The sequence below is a fragment of the Onychostoma macrolepis genome, chromosome 06 (assembly GCF_012432095.1).
Source record: "Onychostoma macrolepis isolate SWU-2019 chromosome 06, ASM1243209v1, whole genome shotgun sequence".
Taxonomy (NCBI): domain Eukaryota; kingdom Metazoa; phylum Chordata; class Actinopteri; order Cypriniformes; family Cyprinidae; genus Onychostoma; species Onychostoma macrolepis.
The window spans coordinates 32813824-32836571 of record NC_081160.1 but is presented as its reverse complement, the minus strand read 5'-3'; the positions used below and the strand labels follow the sequence as shown (position 1 = coordinate 32836571).

Here is a 22748-nt window from a genome sequence, read left to right as displayed (position 1 = left end):
AACATTGGTTCAGCCTTGTAATCTGAGGAGAATATTTTAACTAGAGCTCTCTTATTTGGATCTCCATCAGTCCCTTTTTTAATTTTCTGACAGAAATGTTGTCAGAGCTGCAAGAAATCCTTGGAATCTAGATTGAATCTTTCTTTTAGAGAATTAAAGTCTAATAATTGTCCTTTATCTATGATTGTACAGTAAGCAGTGATCCCTTCCTTTGCCCATATTTTAAAGTGCATATCTAAAGTATTTAGTCTAAAATCAGAATCATATGAACCCCATTTCCATGCATTCGCAGAACCCTTTAGATTGTACTCTTTAATAATCTCAAACCAATTTTTTTAAGTTACCTTAATCCATTGATTTTCTTTTTTCTTTTTGATTAAATTTTCATCTGCAATGATCACTTGAATAGGAAACTCGCCAAACCAACCAATCTCTATGTCCTTCCATCTTGCTTGATATTCTGGATTGCACCATAGATTATTAATCTCAACTGTGCTGCCCAGAAATACTTTTGTAGACATGGAAGGGCCACCCCTCCCTTTTCTTTACTCAGCTGCTGGGTTTTACATTTTACCCTTGGTTTCTATCCGAGATCTCATGTTGAAAAATGGTAAAAGATTCCATCTTGCGGTGTCAAATTTAATTTTTTTATTAATAGGGCCATAATTAAGCATTTCTAAATTTTTTATATCCTTGGGGATGTTTATTCCTAAATATTTAATAAATTTAAGATTTTATACATAGATTTATAGATTTTTATACCCATTTTAAGGAATAATCCTTTTTAATTTCATTTGGGGGGTTATAATTTACAACGGCGTTTTAGTGCCACGTTAAAAAATAACAAAAATCTAAGATTACGAGATTAAAGTCGTAATATTTAAACTTTATTCCCATAATTTCAACTTTACTCTCGTAGTATTTCGACTTTATTCTCGTAATTTCTCGACTTTATTCTCAAAATATTTAGACTTTATTCTTGTAGTATTTCGACTTTATTCTCGTAGTATTTCGACTTTATTCTCGTAGTATTTCGACTTTATTCTCGTAATTTCTCGACTTTATTCTCAAAATATTTAGACTTTATTCTCGTAGTATTTCGACTTTACTCCCGTAATATTTCGACTTTATTCTTGTAATTTCGACTTTATTCTCAAAATATTTAGACTTTATTCTCGTAATTTCTCAACTTTATTCTCGAAATATTTCAACTTTATTCTCGTAGTATTTCGACTTTATTTTCATAGTATTTCAACTTTATTCTTGTAATATTTAGACTTTATTCTCGTAATTTTGACTTTATTCTCAAAATATTTTATTCACGTAGTATTTAGACTTTATTCTCATAATATTTTGAATTTATTCTCGTAATTTAGACTTTATTCTCGAAATATTTCGACTTCATTCTCGAAATTTTGACTTTATTCTCAAAATATTTTATTCTTGTAGTATTTCGACTTTATTCTTGTAATATTTCGACTTTATTCTCGTAATTTCAACTTTATTCTCATAGTATTTCGACTTTATTCTCGTAATTTTGACTTTATTCTCAAAATATTTCGACTTTATTCTTGAAATTTCGACTTTATTCTCGTAATTTCGACGTTATTCTTGAAATATTTTGACTTTATTCTTGTAATTTCGACTTTATTCTTGAAATATTTTGACTTTATTCTTGTAATTTCGACTTTATTCTTGAAATATTTTGACTTTATTCTCGAAATATTTAGACTTTATTCATGTAGTATTTCAAATTTATTCTCGTAATTTTGACTTTATTCTCAAAATATTTCGACTTTATTCGCGTAGTATTTCGAATTTATTGTCATAATATTTCAACTTTATTCTAGCAAATTCAACTTTATTCTCGTAATATTTGACTTTATTCTCGTAGTATTTCGACTTAATTCTCGTAGTATTTCGACTTTATTCTCTTAATATTTCAACTTTATTCTCGTAGTATTTCGACTTTATTTTCATAGTATTTCAACTTTATTCTCATAATATTTTGAATTTATTCTCGTAATTTAGACTTTATTCTCGAAATATTTCGACTTCATTCTCGAAATTTTGACTTTATTCTCAAAATATTTTATTCTCGTAGTATTTCGACTTTATTCTTGTAATATTTCGACTTTATTCTCGTAATTTCAACTTTATTCTCATAGTATTTAGACTTTATTCTCGTAATTTTGACTTTATTCTCAAAATATTTTGACTTTATTCTTGAAATTTTGACTTTATTCTCGTAATATTTCGACTTTATTCTCGTAATTTCGACGTTATTCTTGAAATATTTTGACTTTATTCTTGTAATTTCGACTTTATTCTTAAAATATTTTGACTTTATTCTCGTAGTATTTCGACTTTATTCTTGAAATATTTCGACTTTATTCTCATAGTATTTCGACTTTATTCTCGAAATATTTAGACTTTATTCTCGAAATATTTAGACTTTATTCACGTAGTATTTCAAATTTATTCTCGTCATTTTGACTTTATTCTCAAAATATTTCGACTTTATTCACGTAGTATTTCGAATTTGTTGTCATAATATTTCAACTTTATTCTAGCAAATTCAACTTTATTCTCGTAATATTTGACTATTCTCGTAGTATTTCGACATTATTCTCTTAATATTTCAACTTTATTCTCGTAATTTCAACTTTCAACTCAAAACATTTATAGAATTTTCATATTAAACCTCTGCTGTCTGTTGTACTGTGTATACCGTTCTCAGAACGTTCTGGCAAGGTTCTCACCATGTTATGATAAGTAAAGTTCTAGTAATTTTAATAGAATGTTCAGTTAGAGTTATCTGTCCTTTAATAATGTTCTCAACACATTTTGTAGCACATTTTCGTATAACCAAGAAAAAACATTTAGAACATTTCGAAACATTTTGAACATTCCGAAAACATTCATAAATAACGTTTTCGTAACTTAATGGGAACGTTAGAACATATTTTCATTAGCTGAGCATCATCATCAGCTCTGGACTTAATTAAAGCAGGAAAAGTTGAATTTCTCAGTACAGTTCTCATACATGAGAAGCACGCTCATGTTAACGTCTCTTGTACATGATAAGCGTGTGTTAAGCGTGTGCGTGAGAGGCTGTGGTTTTCATGCGTTTCCTCGGGTCATGTCTGTGTGTGGCCGTTGCTGTGACTCAGATGTTCAGCTTCGGTCACATTAAGTCCAGCATCTTATAAAAAACAGAAACACACTTAAAATGTCCTGCAGCATTAAATTGCTTTGGCATTTGCATTTGGGAATTTTGAGGCAGAAAAATCACACATTTCAACTCAAAAGACCTCAGTTATTGAATGAAGAGCAAATGGAGGCTGTATTTCTTTCTATTTTCTATTTCTCTTGATGAGTTGTTGGAGAAGCATTTGAGACGAAGTCCATTCAGTCTCCTGGGCTTTAAAATAACTCTAAGCGATAACATTTTCCTGTGAGTTTGTGTTTGAAGTTATATGATGTTTTGTGAAGTAAACAGTTGACTTGTGCCATGCTTTAACGCAGGACGAAGTGCTGATACTCACCTAACTGATGTGTCTGCTGTGTTGATGTTGTTTGCTTGTCAGAATAGGGATAAACACACACCTATGCAGCACCAGCCGCTTAAAACACACACACACACAAACACACACATAGAGTTCACCCACCACGGTAAACACACAAGCGCATGCACCCGTAGAGAGTTTTGTTTGTGTGCAATGTGTCGTGATGGACTGACGGGGCTGTAAACAGTGTATCTGTGCTGAGTGAAGTCTGTTTGCCTGTTTGCGTCTTGTGGTAGCGAACTGCCATGCTCAATTTACACACACACACACACACACACACACACACAGAGGTCGTACGTAATGGAATAGCTCGTCTTAACTAGAAGTTTTCATTTGGTTTTGTCCTGGATCGACTTGTTCTTATAGTCATGTGGTAAAACAAAACACATTATATACCAGTCGTTCCCTTTAGTTCATTCACAAAATCAATACTTTAAACTCTCCTAACTGTGAATGATTCATCAGTGAATGTTCAGCATTTTGTCTTCATAATTTTTTAGACTCGACTTTCAGTCACATCAGATGCTTTAAAATGAAATACTCATTTAATTAAAGGAAGGCCTTTAATAGGCTGGCTGTCCTGCTGTGTTCGTCACTGAGTGTGAAAGCAGCACCATGTTCATCACAGAACGGTGCAATTCAACTATTAATCTGACGCCCGTCAGCAAACATGCATGCATCATTATGAACAGAAATCATAATTGTAATCATGATTGCAACTGGTAAAATCATGCAATTGTCAAAATAATGCTAGTTGTCAAGTGCAGGGGTTTTAACAAGAGTTTAGAAGAGTTGAAAAGAAAAACTGTGTAAAAAATGTAACAACAAATAAATATTAACAAATAAAATTCAACTAAATAATAAATTGATTAGAATAAATGTACATTGCTTAAATTAATTAAATAAATATAAACGAATAATAAATACATTTTATTTATTAATAAGTAATAAAAAATACATTTAACACAGTAATAGAAACTAAACATTTTCCAAATAATATTTTAAACATTTATAATATTGTTGTATTAATATTTGTGTGTGACATATGCAGAAAACAGCATATAATTAACGTTGTTTGATGTTATTTTTTCTTCAGAATAACTTGCACTAATGAATTGATCACAATAAGACAAGCTCAGCACAGTATCACGTAAAGACCTTGAGCTTTGAGACTGAAGGAGCGAGAAAGACTCCCTAAACCTCCCTCACGCTGTACCTGTAGTCAACAGGTACAAATCAACACACACACACACACACACACACACACACGCACACACTCACACACACACACACACACACACACGCACACACTCTCTCCTCTGAGGTTTTATGAGTGAGGATCTATCACAAAATCAATGGTTTCATATGAAGTCAATTATATTTGTTATATCCATATAATTATGTATGTTATATTTGTTATATGTTTCAAAGCAGCTTTACAGAAAATAATGATGTTAATGTTTATAATATGTTACTATCGTCATGCCTTATAGTTGCATTTAGCAGAATAGAGCTGGATGATAATATAGTTACATTTTGCGTTGACATAAGCAAAAACAGTTAGTAATTCCAACAGTTAATGCTCACACAAAACCGAGTGACAGAAAAACAAAGCAAAGCATGATTCCTGAACCTTTACAACAGAGAACTCCAGCTCTTCTGCAGGTTTCACTGTATTAACAAGGACATTTTTGACTGGTGAGGACATTTTAAGTAAAGCGAAACAAGTCGAAGCATTGAGCCAACACTTTTAACTGGAAAGTCTGGTTATTAGAAGAGAATTGGAGCAGATCTGTGTTGCCGTTTGTCCTGCACACGTCACACATCTCCAGCTCTGCGGTCAGGAGCGAGTGAGTATGATGTGTTAATGGAGATGGTCAGATTTGATAAGTCCAGGGATCTGATGGCAGGAAGTCGAGTCGTGAGAAAGGAAGTCAGCGATGAATCCGATTACATCACAGAGCAGCAACATCAAACACACGGATGATCGGACGCAAACCCAATGCAGCTTGCATTTGTGTTTCTGATAGAACTAGTCACAAATGAGTTGTACTGTAAGATATACTGTAGATATTTGATGGGAAAAGTTTCAGTTCATAATGAGATCTCTGACTATTGCATCTTAATATGTGTCCCTGGAGCACAAAAGCAGTCATAAGCAGCACAGGTATATTTGTAGCAATAGCCAACAATGCATTGTATGGCTCAAAATTATAGATTTTTCTTTTATGCCAAAAATCATTAGGATATTAAGTAAACATCATGTTCCATGAAGATATTTAGTAAATTTCCTAATGTAAATATATCAAAACTTCATTTTTGATTAGTAATATGCATTGCTAAGAATTCATTTGAACAACTTTAAAGGCGATTTTCTCAATATTTTGATTTTTTTGCACCCTCAGATTCCAGGTTTTCAAATGTTTTCAAAATTGTATCTCAGCCAAATATTGTCCGATCCTAACAAACCATACATCAATATTTATTCAGCTTTCAGATGACGCATAAATCTCAATTTCAAAAAATTTACCCTTATGACTGGTCTTGTGGTCCAGGGCCACATATTTCAATTTGAATTTCAAGTGTATTTGTATAGCGCTTTTCACGATACCAATCGTTGCAAAGCAAATATTAAGTTTCTACATTATATTTAGGAGTAGGTTATTAGTGATGACTATGACAGAAATGTACAGTAAGAATCATGCAGTTAGTTACAAATGACACGTAATCAAACAGACGGTGAACACTATTAACCGCAATGATTATATGTTGTTCCAGGGTTAGCATCAACAGAGAACGTTCTCTCAATGTTAGAAACAAACGTTCTTACTGTAACGTTAATAGAACGTTTGTTCAAAGTTATGTGGTCTTTTAAAAAGCATTGTTTATTCATTGCTCATGGAATGTTAGTTGGACGTTCATCTAATGTTTTTAAACTTGTTTCAGAACATTCCGAGAACGTTACAAAGTAGCGTTCCCATAATGTTTGCAAATGGAATGTTCATTTCAACATTCACAGAACTCGGAAAAAATGTTAAAACATTTAAAAAACTTGAAGTTTTGAACATTCAAAAAATAATGTTTTCATAACACATTTCTGTTCGCTGGGATGTGTGTTTTTCACAGAAGAAACATCTGAACGTCTAAAGTTTAGGAGAAACAATTGAGATTTGGAGATTTGTCTTTCCAGCGGGTTTGAGCGCGGATCGGATCGGAAAAGCACGTTTTTTAATCGCTGCCAAACCAGAGAGACAAAACTGGGCCTTCCTTAAAACACATAAATGTCTGTGGTTGATGGCAGAGCGATGACGAGAGAGGAAATATTATTGATTATGAAGTTATTTGGCACTGATTTACTGTATATGAGCAGTGATGCGTCACTGAGGTGTGACTATCTGTGTAACACACTCACACACACACACACACACACACACACACGATTGGATGCGACTGGAGGGGAAAGAGACTCCTGCGCTCCGTTTGGTCCCTCTGACGCCACACACAGCTCCCTTCCCCCCGAAACCACATCACACACACATCAAACACACACGGCCCACGAGCCCTTCTGCTTTGACTTACAGTAACACACACACACACACACACACACACAGTCCTCCAGTGATACACATCAAAGATTCTCTTAAAAACCCCGTTTGCCTTTTTAAACTTCCCATTTTTCCAACCCACTCAATTTCATTTTTATTTAGTTCTTTTTTCCACTTTTCTTTCTCTCTTTTTTGGCGAGCGGATCAGCAATCACACACACACAGTTCTTTTAGTTTTTTTTTTTGCCATCTCTGCACTTTCTGTGACTTTAATTAGAGAGTTTTTAAGACTTTGCTTTAGATTCTCATTAACACGCAAATGAAATCAAATCAAACGAATGTGGACTGTGATATATATATATATAACACACACATTTACACAGTTTATCTAGCTGTGTAAAAAAGGGATCTTTTAGATTTGTCGGTGACATGGATGTCACATATACAAATATATAATAATTTTATTTGTAATATTTTAGAAAAATGTTTCTTCTGCTCACCAAGGCTACATTTATTTGACCAAAAATACAGTAAAAACGGTAAAAATTGTGAAATATTATTACAATTTAAAGTATCTTTTGTCTATGTGAATATCTGTTAAACTGTAATTTATTTCTGTGATGCTTAGCTGTATTTTCAGCATCATTCCTGCAGTCTTCAGTGTCACATGATCTTCAGAAATCATTCTAATATGCTGATTTCCTGCTCGAGAAATAGTTCTGATTATTATCAATGAAGAAAGCACAATATTTTTCACAGTTCACTAATGAATAGGAAGTTCAAAAGAACAGCATTTATTTGAAATAGAAATCTTTTAGAACATTATAAATGACTTTACTGTTAATTTTGATCAATTTAATGCGTACTTGATGAATAAAAAAAGTATTCATTTCTTTCCAAAAAAAAAAAATACTGACCTTAAACTTTTGAACAGTACTGTATACATCCCTGTCAACCACCTAATGTTTTATAATATTACTCGTTCTAATTATTTGCTTATTTTTTGTAGTTTTCCACTGAGTTTAATCCTTTGTAGGATGGTATGAATTTAATTCAGCAAGCAACAGTTTTGCATAATTAAAAACACTTCTGTGTGCTGTAGAATCTGATCTGACCTCTTACAGATCCAAACATTTCCACAAGGTGGCGCTCAGTCGATGCTGAACACGAGGAACACAGAAACTTGGCCTGCAAAGATCACACACACACGAGTCATTTGATGTTGTTCTTCTTCTTCTTCTTCTTCTCAGTGCGAGTGGTTTGAGCTCCTCGCATTAAACAACACAAGCTGCGAAATTGCGGATTCTTTAATGACTCGAGGTAGAAATGCTTTCTGAGTTCGTAAAAGCAGGATAGCAGGCATATTTGTGAAACCCCAACACTAATTTCTCAGCGAATGTCACAACTGATGTGCAGCTAACCGACTCTCACATTATCCAGCTCAAAGAGGAGCTTTATTTAGCCCCCACCCCGCCATTAAAACTTCAAAACGGCCCTCTCGCGCCGGGCCCTGAGAATGTTTTAATATCCACCGACCGCTATTGTGCGGTCTGCGCGAATGTACAAAATAAAGAGCCACATCAGAAAGCCTGGAAGATGTTGCAAACATTTTCTTGCGTCGAGAGACGGAAAAAAAAGACCAGGAAAACAAATTTGGGGGGGAAGCAAAGGTATTTATAGTGCGGTGTGAGAGCGAGAGAGATTTGAGACAAGACAGTAATGACGAGGGATTGGTTTGATTCAGAATGTGGTGTGTGTTTGCCATCATAGACTCGCTGCGACATTCCTGGACTGCAGCGCTAACCAGAGACACACACACACACATGCAACACAGATGCATGGACACACACACACACAAAAAGTGCATGCACATAGATACACAGCGCCGAAACGTTCTGCAGCACGATTGTGAGAAAATTCACAAATGAGGTCTCTTTAAAATTGCAATTGTTTCTCTTAGAGGCGATGAAATTAAATGCATTCTCAAACTGTATGCAATCAAAGATCAGAGATCTTGATATGAACTTATGCATGTCAAAAATTGACTCACTTGTGTCTGAATGATAAAAAAGCAACGTCTGAGCAACAAACTGGAGAGGCCTACATGCACACTCCCAATGCATTTGACTGATAAACACTCACAGGATTTGTGAGACACTCAAACGCTCATGCATTACATGTCATGACAGAAAAAACGTGGGATGACAGAGGTGATATTCTCGATGCACATACACAAAGATGATCACAGAAACCACAAAAAACACTCACCAAATGCAAGAAAAAAATTGCCTTTGGCGTGCAAATAAAACAGTTGGCTCGTCATCTTTTTATTAATTGCAACGTAAAATACATGGTTTAAATTACAACGTAAGAGCGATAGTATGATCTGCATGGAGGTCGTTAAATGATGTGAGCTAATCAAATCAAAATCAAAGACACAAGCGGTTACTAAAGAAAACATCTGTCTTAAATCACGCGTCTTCTTACTATTTTTACCTCATAATGTAGCTTCAGATCATCTAGAAGTTTGATTTTCTTTCATTTCGGAGCTGTGACGACACATTCTTGACTTTGAGCCACCAAAACAAAAAATATTGTATAGGGACTCGTTGTAATTTTGGTCCATGTATTTTTGTTTTGCCGGCATTAAGTCGCAATGAACGGAAGTAACAGATCTTTTATTCTGTACTGTGACGTACATCAGAGTTAAAACTGATTATCAGAATAAAATCTGGTTTTGTGCATCGATTGCAGACTGGATTTTGAGATGCGAGACAATCGTAAGAAAAAATGCAGCATTTAAGTGAACAAAACGATTGGAGAAGTCCTTCTTATGTCACCAGAGAAAAGATCCAGAGATATTTTGATTAAAAATTACAGGCAAATTAAAAAAAAAAAAGAGAGAGAAACATGGAAGAAACAAACAGAATATGATCAATAAACATGCATTTGCAAAATGGATAGGATGGCGTTTACTTTCATGCCGACTTTTTTGTCATTATGATTATATATAATTATATGCAATGGTTTTGTCATTATAATTATAGTCAACATAATATTACTTCATTACTATATGAAAATGAAATATATATATATTAATATATAAAAATATATATGCATATAAAAAACATATAATTAGAAATTAAATGAATAAATGTAATTATAAATTAATCATAATTAATTATTTATTTCTATTAATAGAAAATGTAATTATTATAGTAAAAAAAAAAAATATATATATATATATTTAGTGCTGTCAAACGATTAATCGCGATTAATCGCATCCAAAATAAAAGTTTTTGTTTACATAATATATGTGTGTGTGTGCTGTGTATATTTATTATGTATATATAAATACACACACATACAGTATATATTTTGGAAATATTTACATGCATATACAATTTTATATTTATGTTCTTATATTTTATATTATATATAAATATATTTAATACATAAAGACAACATATTTGAATTAAATATATTGTGTATTTATATATACATAATAAATATACACAGTACACTCATATATATTATGAAAACAAAAACTTTTATTTTGGATGCGATTAATCGCGATTAATCGTTTGACAGCACTAATATATATATATACATTTTCTGCAATATATCAACACGTTCTCACTCCCAACTCGTCATATACTGAAGCTTGGTCAGGATCACTTGGCGTCGCTTTTTGATGCTCAAGGTACATTTTTCGACTTGCAGGGTCCTCCGTTGCTTTAAATAGGAAACCCTTAGCGTCAACATGCTGACGCGATACTGGGAATTTTATCGTCATAATTAAATTATATATTGGGTAATAACATTTCCATTATTGCATATATGTTGGGGTGTGATTTTTCAATGTAAACAGCCACAACAGTTTTATTTATATGACATTATTTACACATTTATGAGCACGTAACCCAACCCCTGCCCCTAAACCTACCATTTGTCAATAAAACACTAGATATAACAGACAACTACCGTCATAATTTATTAAAAAAATATTAATATTCCAAGTCTTCCGAGGCAAAACCATTGATTTGTGAGAGGAATAGACGTGATCGCCGTCTCCGTCATCCTGTGTGCTGCAGTCTGTGCGCAAATCCAAAAAATGCCTCCAGAAGAAGCCTTACGTCAACCTTGGTTGTGAAATGCTATTGGCTCTTGTGTGTCTCGTGACCGATTGCGTCATGCTACGGGACGGGAGTATGCTTTTAAATGAGATGTGAGCGCGATAACGGAGCATGATCATTTTCCGCAATTAAAACCTTATGTTTCGCTCTCTTCGTATGGCTTCAGAATGTAATGTAATGCTTCTATACTGCTTGTTTATGGTCAGTTTTTGCAATGAATACCTGTGACTGCACTTATATTTTCCTGTTACGTGTTTTATGTTGTTCAGAGGTGGGTAGGTTTAGGGTAGGGGTGGGTTAGGTGCTCCAATAAAAGTATAAATTTATATTAAAATTATTAAAATTTTTACAAATGCATGCAAACCATTAAACTAAGACAAACAGCTGAAAACAACGGAGGAGAACGTGTTGTCATTTTCCATAAGCGTCTTGACCTGATGCATAAAGCAAGCAATTGAAAGCAATGGAGTTCCTATTTTGTCATATACTGACGCCTAGGGGCACCTTTGGTGTCTTCATAGTGACGTGAAAGGCGTTTGACCATGCTTCAGTTTTTGTGTGTGTATTAATTTTTTGCATTTCTTTATATATATATATATATATATATAACAAAATGCAAAAATGAATTAAGAAATGCTTTCATGCTGTACATACACACATCAATAAACTGTAGTGTGTGATGCTGTTTTCATGATAAGATCTACTGATATAATTTCCTTTTTCACCCGCAACCCTAACAAGCCAGGTTAGGTCAGTTCAAACCAGTTTATCTCAAGCCATTTCATGCCAAGTTTGAATGGTTTCTATAGCAGAGAAATCAACACGGAGGAGTCGTCTGATAGCAGAGATCTGTGTAATATAGCATGCTGTCATGCAGCACAGCGCCGCGCCGCGTAAACCTTTGTCATCGTGCCCTCGGCCAGATTTCAGCGCAGGGAATTTCCGCTGCTGTCGTTTGAATATCTCGCACCATCTGAGTCAGGGGTCCCACGTCTCTCCCTTTCTGTTTCTCTCACACACACACATCCTACTTCTTTGATCTGCATGCAAACACTTTCCTCAATGCACGTTTTCTCTTCAGGTGTTTTTTTTGTTGTTTGCTAAATCACACCTTTGCAGTCTGGCGTTCTCTGCGCTCGGCTGGTCGTCTCGGATCTGAAGGTGCTCTTCCCGCTGCATTTACCGTAAACCCTGAAGCTTGTGATTCAGCGGGGCCAACCCTGATGAAGAGCGTTTTGCATTCTCAGATCGACTCATGCAGTCACTAAAACAGCATCTCAATCAATGCAGATGAGAACGCCGATCAGGAATCAGGAAATTCTTTTTGGAAACGGATCGGATAACCTGATATGTACTTCATTTATGTCTGTTTAGGGTGCTTCTTTAGTTCAGTAAATTCACAAAATGAGGTGCATTTACTGTAATCGATCTGATCATGCATAACAAATGTGCTTAATCACCAGAAAATGAATATGCTGTCCTCATTTACTCATCCTCAAGATGTTCCGATAGATATTTAAGATCTTGGTTTTTTTTTTTGTACATACAGTGAAACTCAATGAGGTTTGCATCAGAATATCTTAAAAAGAAGTCGTACAGGTTAAGAAAGAGCAGACATGAAAGTGAGTGAATGATTTTTTTGTATTGTTTATATCAGCCCTAAAAGTGTTTTTTGTCACCTTTAAAAATTCCTGAATATTATCAGATATGATATAAAGTATTGTAAAGAAAGATGCACAAACACATTTCAGAAAAAAGCATTTGTTTATGTTTAAACTGGGTTTTAATTAGTTTAACGACTATTTAGTTGGGTTTTAACTACTGAATATTAAATACCAAATGTCATTTTTTTGTAAAGAAAGACGCACAAACATACTGTAAAAACAAAACATTACAGAAAACGACATTTGTTGGGTTTTAAATGCTAAAAATATCAGTTTTTACTGCTATTTAACTGCCAAAGTATCAAATATCAAACACCAAATAGGCTTTTTTATTGCTCAAACTGTAGATCACAAAGCTCGCAACATCAGGGTCATGGGTTCGATTCCTAGGGAAACATGAACTGATAAAATGTAGATGTGTACTTTGAATGCAATGCAAGTCGCTTTGGATAAAAGCATTTCCCAAATGCATAAATGTAAATATCTTGTCATTTATTGTAAAGAAAGATGCAGAAACACACTTTAAAAACAACAGACGTTTGTTGGGTTTTAGCTGCTAAAATATTAGTTTAGTTTGAACTAACTTGGGTTTTAACGACCCAAATGTCAAATGTCTTTTCTTTTTTTTTTTTGTAAGGAAAGATGCACAAACACTTCAAAAGCAAAACATTTTAGAAAAAGACATTTGTGACCCTGGAGCACAAAACCAGTCTTAAGTCGCTGGGGTATATTTGTAGCAATAGCCAAAAATACATTGTATGGGTCAAAATTATCCATTTTTATTTTATGCCAAAAATCATTAGGATATTAAGTAAAGATCATGTCCCATGAATATATTTTGTAGATTTCTTACCGTATATATATCAAAACTTCATTTTTGATTAGTAATATGCATTGCTAAGAACTTCATTTGAACAACTTTAAAGGTGATTTTCTCAATATTTAGATTTTTTTGCACCCTCAGATTCCAGATTTTCAAATAGTTGTATCTCAGCCAAATATTGTCCGATCCTAACAAACCATACATCAATGGAAAGATGATTTATTCAGATGATGTTTCGAAAAATAGACACTCAAGACTGGTTTTGTGGTCCAGGGTCACATATGTGACCCTGGCTGTGAAAACCCAGCTGAAGTCATTTTTTTGGTACTGTTTTCTACATAAAATCATACTTCATAAGGTAAAGAACAATCTGTGATAATGTAACATTGATGATATCTTTAATATCTACTGAGTAAGACCATGTCAAAGATTGATATCACAGTGAAATCAAACTTTGATGCTTGATTTTGAGACTTTAGCCTGAGTTGGCTCACATTTGGTAGGTTTTAACTGCTAAAACACTAGAAAAAGTCAGTGTGGTTAGGGTTTAGTTTGTGGATGCTGCTGCTAGTTAACGTGAGTCTCCACAGCTGGTCACCTGTGAGAACTGACTTCACACATTCACTAAAAACACCTGATTCAAACACTTTGAGAAGAACAGTGTGAGGCTAGTGAAGAGAAAACATCCTTCGGCATCATGATGGATCACATTTAGAAGTGATCAGATACTTTTGGACGTTTATTTGTGTTATAACAAGCTATATATAGACATGCAATGTCTAAAATTACTGATGAGAAGAAAGAATGCTCCATTTTAACAGACACGTGCATAAACTATCACTACAATATTACTAGAGGAAAGATTTATTGCTTTTATGTCACTATCTTTTACTGAATTATCAGCTCGGTTTCAGATGTTTCTCCTGAAATCCCCAAGGTGAAGTAAAAGCACAGATGAGTCAGCTGAGCTACAGTAATAGCACTTATTGAGATCTGAAGTGTTGTTTCTGGTCGAACCATTGTTGAGATCTCTTCTGAAGCCTAGAGGAGACACGTGTTTTTCTGAGACTCGTTTGCTGTCCATTAATCTCACTGCTGTCTTGGAGGAGCATCTGAGATGAAGCGATGTCATTAGTGATTTATCGTTCTTCTTACGGGTTCCCATAATGCATCAGACCTGGAACTGATACTACGTTTGGAAAACAAACACACGTTTGATGAAGCCGCTGTGAAAGCTTCCCACACACTCTGAAAACCCTGCTAATATCTCAGTCACAAGCAAATATCATTTGAATATCGTCTACACAGGAATTAAATGAAGAATTTGCAGTTTTTTTGTCCTGTTGAAAAGATCGGAAGAGATCTCAAGCTTTTCTTATCAAATGTTCAGCTTTTTACATCAATTTAGCTCTCTGCTCTTACTTAAGATGATTCTTGATATTGCTTATATATATATATATATATATATATTCTTCAGCTAGAGATGATGTACGTTGCGCAGCTGTGACAGCTTGTTGAATTGTGTTTTCTTGCTTTAGTAATGGCATTCATTCTCGCTACATGAGATACACATCTGTGATCCAATGCCCTGTTATACTGCATTTGTGTATAATATTTATGGTTTCTTTGATGAGCTGATTCATGGTATGCCGTGGCGTCGTTATGATGGTATTAATAGGTGGATTAATTCATGCAGGACACCACTGAAGGCCTAGCTGTGAAATGCATGGACCGCTACTGATATATATATATATATATATATATATATATATATATAAAATATGAAATAATCATTAAATAATTATAATGATTTTATATGTGTGTGTGTGTGTGTGTGTGAAATAATGTATATGAAAATAATAATAATAATAATATGTATATTATTTAATATAATCATAATATAATATTGCAATATATAATTTAATCAATATAATTAAATAATTAAAATTATATATATATATATATATATATATATATATATATATTAGTGCTGTCAAATGATTAATCGTGATTAATCACATCCAAAATAAAGGTTTTGTTTACATAATATATGTGTGTGTACTGTGCATGTATATATTTAAGAAAAATATGTTGTTTATATATAATATAAAATATAAGAATATGAATATATAAATGTATATACATGTAAATATTTTCAAAATATATACTGTATGTATGTGTATTTATGTATACATAATAAATGTACACAGCACACACATATACATTATGTAAATAAAAACATTTACTTTGGATGCGATTAATCATTTGTCAGCACTAATATATATATATATATATATATATATATATATATATATATATATATGTGTGTGTGTGTGTGTGTGTAATGAAATAATATAATCAAATGTCAATCAATATGATATTATAATCAGTGTAATTAATTAAATAAGTGAATGCAATGTATATTATATATGTATGTAAAATGAAATAATCATAATGAAATAATCAATATGATTAAATGTCATAATCAGTATAATTTTTTGAGCAATGAATTAAAAAGCATGAATGCAGTGTGATGCAAATACAGTTTCACGCCCAGTTTAAACTGAACCTGTATATTTTGTCAGCGTGTCAACTGCTGACCCATTTGTGTAGCGTTATTTCTCCTCATGCACTGATATACACTTAAATGAAAGACACTGGGCTCTTGGCTCAGTAACATCAGTGTCTCTCTGAGAAGGGGATGCTGCGTTGAGGAGGAAGCGCCCTCTTATCAGAGCTTATCAGAGCCTGTGTGAGATGACTGACCTCCTGCGTGACTTATGAGAATCACACGGGGACGCGAGCTGATGCAAACAGCAACCGTGATCTGCGTTCTGTCCAGGGTTGACCCTTGTGAGTGACGTCTGTGTAGTGTGCGAGCCGTGGGAGGTGTTGAAGCTGTGATGTGGTGCGTCTCTGACTCATTGTCAGAGTGTGAAAATAGCCGAGTCAGATAATTCTCGCTGTGTTGTTAAACTTCTCTGAGACATTCGAATTGTTGGATGTTTGCTCAAAGGATACTAATCACGGATCGCAGCACACGTGACCTCGCAGAAGGTAAGATTGAGTGTGGTTTTGCTTTCTTGCAGACTGTGACCTTTGGTATTTTCTCTCATTGTTGCTCATCAGAATATTTGCAGCTTGACCTTTTAAACTAGCTGTGTGTTCTAGTACATCAAAATGACACTGCTTCCTTCTGACATGTGGCTTTTTGTATTTTAAGCCGTGCTCTCTTACTCATAATTCATGGTTAAATGCATTTTTTAGGTCAGATTGTGGAGTAAATGAGTGTAGAATGATAAATAGTGTGGATTTTGTGTTGGCAAGAAACGAAAGTTTTGAAACACCTCCATCCACCATGACACAACACCGCGACTCCTACTGCTGTTCATCTCCAATTCCCGTTTGATGTTTTTACCTCATTCTAACCACAATTTACCACATGCTTTTTAAAAGGAAAAGTAATCGTTTAAAAGTTTGCATGCTCAACTCTTTCCTGAGATGAACGAAACGCTCAGATTAGAATATCTGCATCAGGTTTTTTCCAGCTGAAGATGCAGAATATGTGCTTGTCTTGTAATGGCGGCCAATATTCGTTTCTTAACTTCATTTAAAACTGGATAAAGTTTTTATAAATGCAGAAATTCATGTTTTAGAGAATTGTGCCTTTCAGTGAAATAAGATGTGAAAGGATAAATACGACAAAAAATATTAACATAAAAAAAAAAGAGCAAAGGCCAGACTAACTTAAGTGTGCTTTATCGGCAAAGAGAAATAAACAAACAAACAAACAAACACATAAATAAAATAAATAAAGTAAAAGTCCATTTTTAAATCACCAAACATGTTTTAAATATTTTATTCTAATTATTTTGTCACAGTTCAGTGCATATTTTCTGTGCTGTGTGCCATTAAAGCATCATCTGATGTGTGTTTTACTGATCTGCGGCCCCCTGCGAGATTTATGAGTGAAATAAAAGCCTGAGTGAAGAATGCAGAGAGATAATGTGAGCCATCCAGCGTGATGATGATGGTGCAGGCCGCTGTCACTCACTCATACAGCAAATTACAGCCTAATGCGGACCAGACTCGGTTCTGTGTTCTTCAGGGAAACCCCTCCGCCACGGCACCAGTTTCTGTCCACTCATCGCAACACACCGCTTATACAAGATAAGGCACATTAATGCATTAAAAATAATCTTCGTACTCAGATTAGACAGGCGAGAAAAAAATAAAATAATGTAAAAAAGTCGATCTACAAACATTCTGATGGCAAAAGCATGGTTCGGACGCATCTACTCACTCTTTAATGTTTACATTTTGAAATAACGGTAAAGTAATGAAAACTCAAATGATGTAGTGATGAAAATGTGATGCAAAACTGAGTTTATTTTTGTAGATTTCAGTTTTGACCTCTCTGGACAGGTGCATTATGGGATGCTTTTAAACACTAGCAATGGAGTTGCTTTTCCTTCGCTATACATGACAACGTGTTCATATTTCATACTTGTAAAAAAAAGTTTTTTTAAATAATTTAGTTAATCTCTCTCTCTTGGCTTGCTCACTTTAGGTTAATAGATTTTGTATTTATATATAATATTGTGTGTGTGTGTGTGTGTGTGTGTGTGTGTTACAGACACACAAATATAATACAATACAAAATAAAATACATTTTATATATATACTAAATGCACAAATATATCTACTAAATATAAATACACACAAATGTAATACAATATAAAAAAAATTAATTATATATATATAGATATAGATAGATAGATAGATAGATATGCATATATATTTATATATATACATACACACACACACACACACAAAACACATCTACAACACTAATTTAACCAGAAGATTAAAATGAGCAAGTTTTAAGATCATGAGAAACAGATCTTTCAGACCTTTAACTAGTGGTGTAGATAGATAAATAGATAGATAGCACTCGTGAAAATGATTTTCTCCATGTGAAATGAAAGCTTTAACACTCATCTTTGCTTATGGGTTGATCGCCCCTGTTTTGCACAGTCATAACTGGAAAGGCCCTGGTCATAATATGCATTATGTGTGTAGGAGTGTATGTGTATGTGTGTGTGTGTGTGTGTGCGTCTGCAGTGAACCAGCGGGAACAGCACGTGTTTGACATGTACATTGAGCCGAGGTGTATTACTCATACGTGAGCAGCAGTGGGTCTTCACAAACACACACACACACTCCTGTATGCGTCAGCGCTGCATTGTTTGTTCCATTACATTCGAATTGAAACTGTAGCTTCCTGCCCTGCTGTACCAACTGATTAGAGACACTAATAAACTCACAGAGTTAAGCGTCAGAATGATGAAAGATCGCCCACAACTCCATCCTGCACGCTGCTTTAACACAACTCTTATTTTTACACTCGAGTGCACTTAAAAGATCAGCTTTTTTTTTGAGTGCCAACACTTATTTAATTTACATTAACCATGTCTTTTAGGTTTACAAATATTTGTTCATTTAGCACACATGCCAATAAACTCAGAAATGAACGATGATCATGATAAAAAGCAACAGTGTTAGTGGTGCAACAAAATCAAAATAGCACAAACCAGCAATATTTCATGCATTTTTAACTTTATGAAAGCCTATGAACACAGTTGCATCACAAAAGCAATGATTCTACGGTGATTCTGTGATGCTATTGTGTTGCATTTATTTTGTTGCAAAAATGCTGCTAATAAAAATGATCATTTTAAACTTGTTTAGAGATTGTAAACATTGTAGCAGTGATCTGATCATGAAAATGTTTAATAATAAATGTGCACTTAAATGTTCAGCTCCTGATACTTTTACACAATTTGTATTCATTTGGTAGTTTATATTTACATTTATTCATTAAGCAGACATATAAAGTAACGTTATATGCATTTTAAACCTGTGTAGAGGTTCTGAAGAATGTAGCAATGATCTGATCATAAACAACGATTCATAGCAAAAGTACATTGATGATCAAATGTCATATTACTAGCGCAGGATAATTAGGCCAGCATGACAAATAATGTCCAGTTTCACGATGTGAAAGCGTTTGCTCTCGATTCCGCTTCGCCCACAGATATGCGCAGTCATATGTTTCTTGATGAATACAAAAAAATATAAAATAGCTTTCACAGGGAATGCGTATTAAACCAACACGTCACGTCAGGCCAAGTGAACTCTGAAACAAAGAAAGAATGCCTGGTTCGGTCCCTCGCAGTTTAAATAAAACTATCTGCCGTCCTAACAGCTTTCAGGCCTTCGTTTTCTCATGCGCTCTTCACCCAAAAATACTGCACACCCCAATTCCCATTTGGGAAAATTATAATGCCGTGAGCCTGCGGCTGCCAATCCATTCAAGTGTATTTATAAATGTATAAAAGCCAGCTGATGTAAATCACAGCCTGTTCTCTGTTTAATCAAGTTCATGTTGCACATTTGTGACTTTTTACAAGATTCAAGCGATTAGGCCGAATAAAAATTCAAAACATTAAAAACACATCTGTGTGTGTGTGCATGAGAATCAATTCATATATCTAATGCTACAGGAATCATTTTAAAAGCCTCTACTGACATGAATTTAATTTTAACTCGTTTGCTTTAAAAACCGTTGTACATATGCATACTTCACACTTGCCATGCTTTTTTTTATCTATTCCGTTTAGTGTTGACTGTTTTTTTTTTTTTTTTCACAAGATTTTAATCTTAACCCTTTGGCTGACATTTAGGGTTAAAACTGTTAGTCAGCTTACATTAAATTCATGCAGCTCTTTTCATGTTATGCTGGGATCAAGGTTAATTTTTGTTATTTTTTATTATTTTTTAAATTTGTTACATTTTTAGAGTACTATAGTTATTTCCAAATTATTAAGTAATGTATACGTTAATAAAATGATAAATAAATACTGTGGTCTGAAACTGTTGCATATTGCATACTGTTTCATATATATATATATATATATATATATATACAGAGAGACAGAGTATGCATACTTAATATGCAGTCTTAAGCAGTATGTTAGGATTGCATGAACAAAGTGACCTTTAAAAACCATTAGGTGTTTTTCTAACCTTTGAATGAGTCTGTGCAAACATTACAAATGGAAAAAAAAGAAGATGACATCTTTGTGAATGTCATCCATTTCCAAGAAATTTATGCATTGCAATTTATTTTTAAATTTTACTTTAGACAGAATTAGATATTGAGCAGAGGTAATAAAATAATATTATTTCCAAGTTAATAAATGAAAATATAAATTGAGAAGTACTCTGGAAACACTTATAAATTTGTGAATTTCATTAATTAGATCAAGTGTGATCAATTTCCGAGCTATTTTTGCAATGCAATTTTTATTTGTTGTAAAAATCAATGCTTTTACATTAGACAGAATTAGATATTGGTAATTAAATACTATTTCCAATTAATAAATGAATTTAAAATTGAAAAAAAAAATCACTCTGAGACATTTTTGTGATTAATTAATTTTTCAATTTCCGAGCTACTTTTGCAATGCAATTTTTTATTTATTATAAAAATCACATTAGATATGGAATTAGATATTGAGCAAGGATAATAATATATTATTTACAATTAATAAATTAATTTTTGTGACATTTTTGTGATGCACTTTTTAAATTCATTTTCAACTTTCACATTAGACAGAATTAGATATTGAGCAAAGATAATAGAATCTGTGAAGTCATTCGTTAGATCACGTGTGATCTGTTTCTGGGACGTTTTTGTAATGCATTTTTTATTTGCATTATTTATTGTGACGTCAGTGCTAATGCTGTGCTTTCTCAGGGGAGCTGGAGCGCTGCCTGGGCTCTGAGGGCGAGGATGAGGGCAGTGTTTGGGGGATGGAGGCTCTGGACAGCAGAGATGCTCAGGATAAAGTCAGTCTGACTCCCAGCGAGGGCACGGAGCCCGGCAGTCCCGTCCCGTGTGCGGAGAGCTGGGCCGACACCGAAACCACGCCGCTCAAAATCCCGGCCGCAGACCCTGAACACTGTAAGTCACTCCAGCAGACACTTCACGCAAAACAACTCCAAAATAAAGACTCCAATTAAAACCCAAAACAGGCTTTTACAGGAGAATCCTTTTTATACTCCAGAATAAGAGACCTGAAGAACCTATAATGAAACATCAAGAAAAGTATACTTTATACTTCCAGTCACTATTGTAGTAAGCTACATTGTTGTCACATGACTTCAACATGAAAGAGCATCCAACTATCATTATTTTATATGCTACTACTCATACATGTTGAGGTCATGTGACAACAATGTAGCATACTACAGTATGCTGTTTACTGCCTTATATTATATCTAACAAATAATAGAATACATGATCAGAAAAAATAGGGTAAAGCTAAAGTATCCATTAAAATAATGAATAATATGCATTTATTGATTATTTCTTTAAAGAACAACATGAAGTGTTTTTTCTCATCCTTGAACTTGTCCATACTTAGAACAAAAATTAAAAATAAAATGTTATGGTTATGTGACGACAACGTAGCGTTCTACAAAAGTGTTGCATACTGCATACTGTTTCACATATTATGTTTTGGTTAGAAAAGAGCAGTATGCATACTTAGTAAGCAGTATTTAGTAAGTAATATTACATTCTGAACAAAGGGACTTAAAGTGGCATTAAAACCTAGTTTTAAAAAATTTAGTGTTTTTCTCACCCTTAAACTGGTCCGTTACAAGTAGCCTACAAAAATTCTAAAGGCAAAATAAAAAGTATTTTTTAATATCGATGACTGGATACCAGACTCATGTTGAGTACATGTGACAACAATGTAGCACAATACTGTTGCATACTGCATACTGCTACACATATTTTTTTTTTTAGCAGTATGCCTATGTAGTGTGCAGTATTCAGTAAGTAGTATGCTAGGATTGCATAAAGTGACATTAAAACCTGGTTTTAGTGTACTTAGTACATACTAAGTACAAAAATGTAAAATAAAAACAAACGTATTTTA

General features: G+C 33.8%; 1 protein-coding gene across 3 annotated transcripts in view; it reads left to right on the top strand.

Moving 5' to 3' along the window:
* The window catches only part of LOC131542498 (zinc finger E-box-binding homeobox 1-like), a 48475-nt gene that overhangs the window by 6168 nt on the left and 19559 nt on the right, over positions 1-22748 (top strand). For 2 of the 3 annotated variants that reach the window (XM_058779251.1, XM_058779252.1), the window contains one exon: positions 21560-21766. In XM_058779251.1, the coding sequence (XP_058635234.1) occupies positions 21560-21766 (207 nt within the window). Of the gene's footprint in view, positions 1-16502; positions 16795-21559; positions 21767-22748 lie in introns of those variants that run through there. The other variant, XM_058779253.1, reaches the window with a different exon arrangement.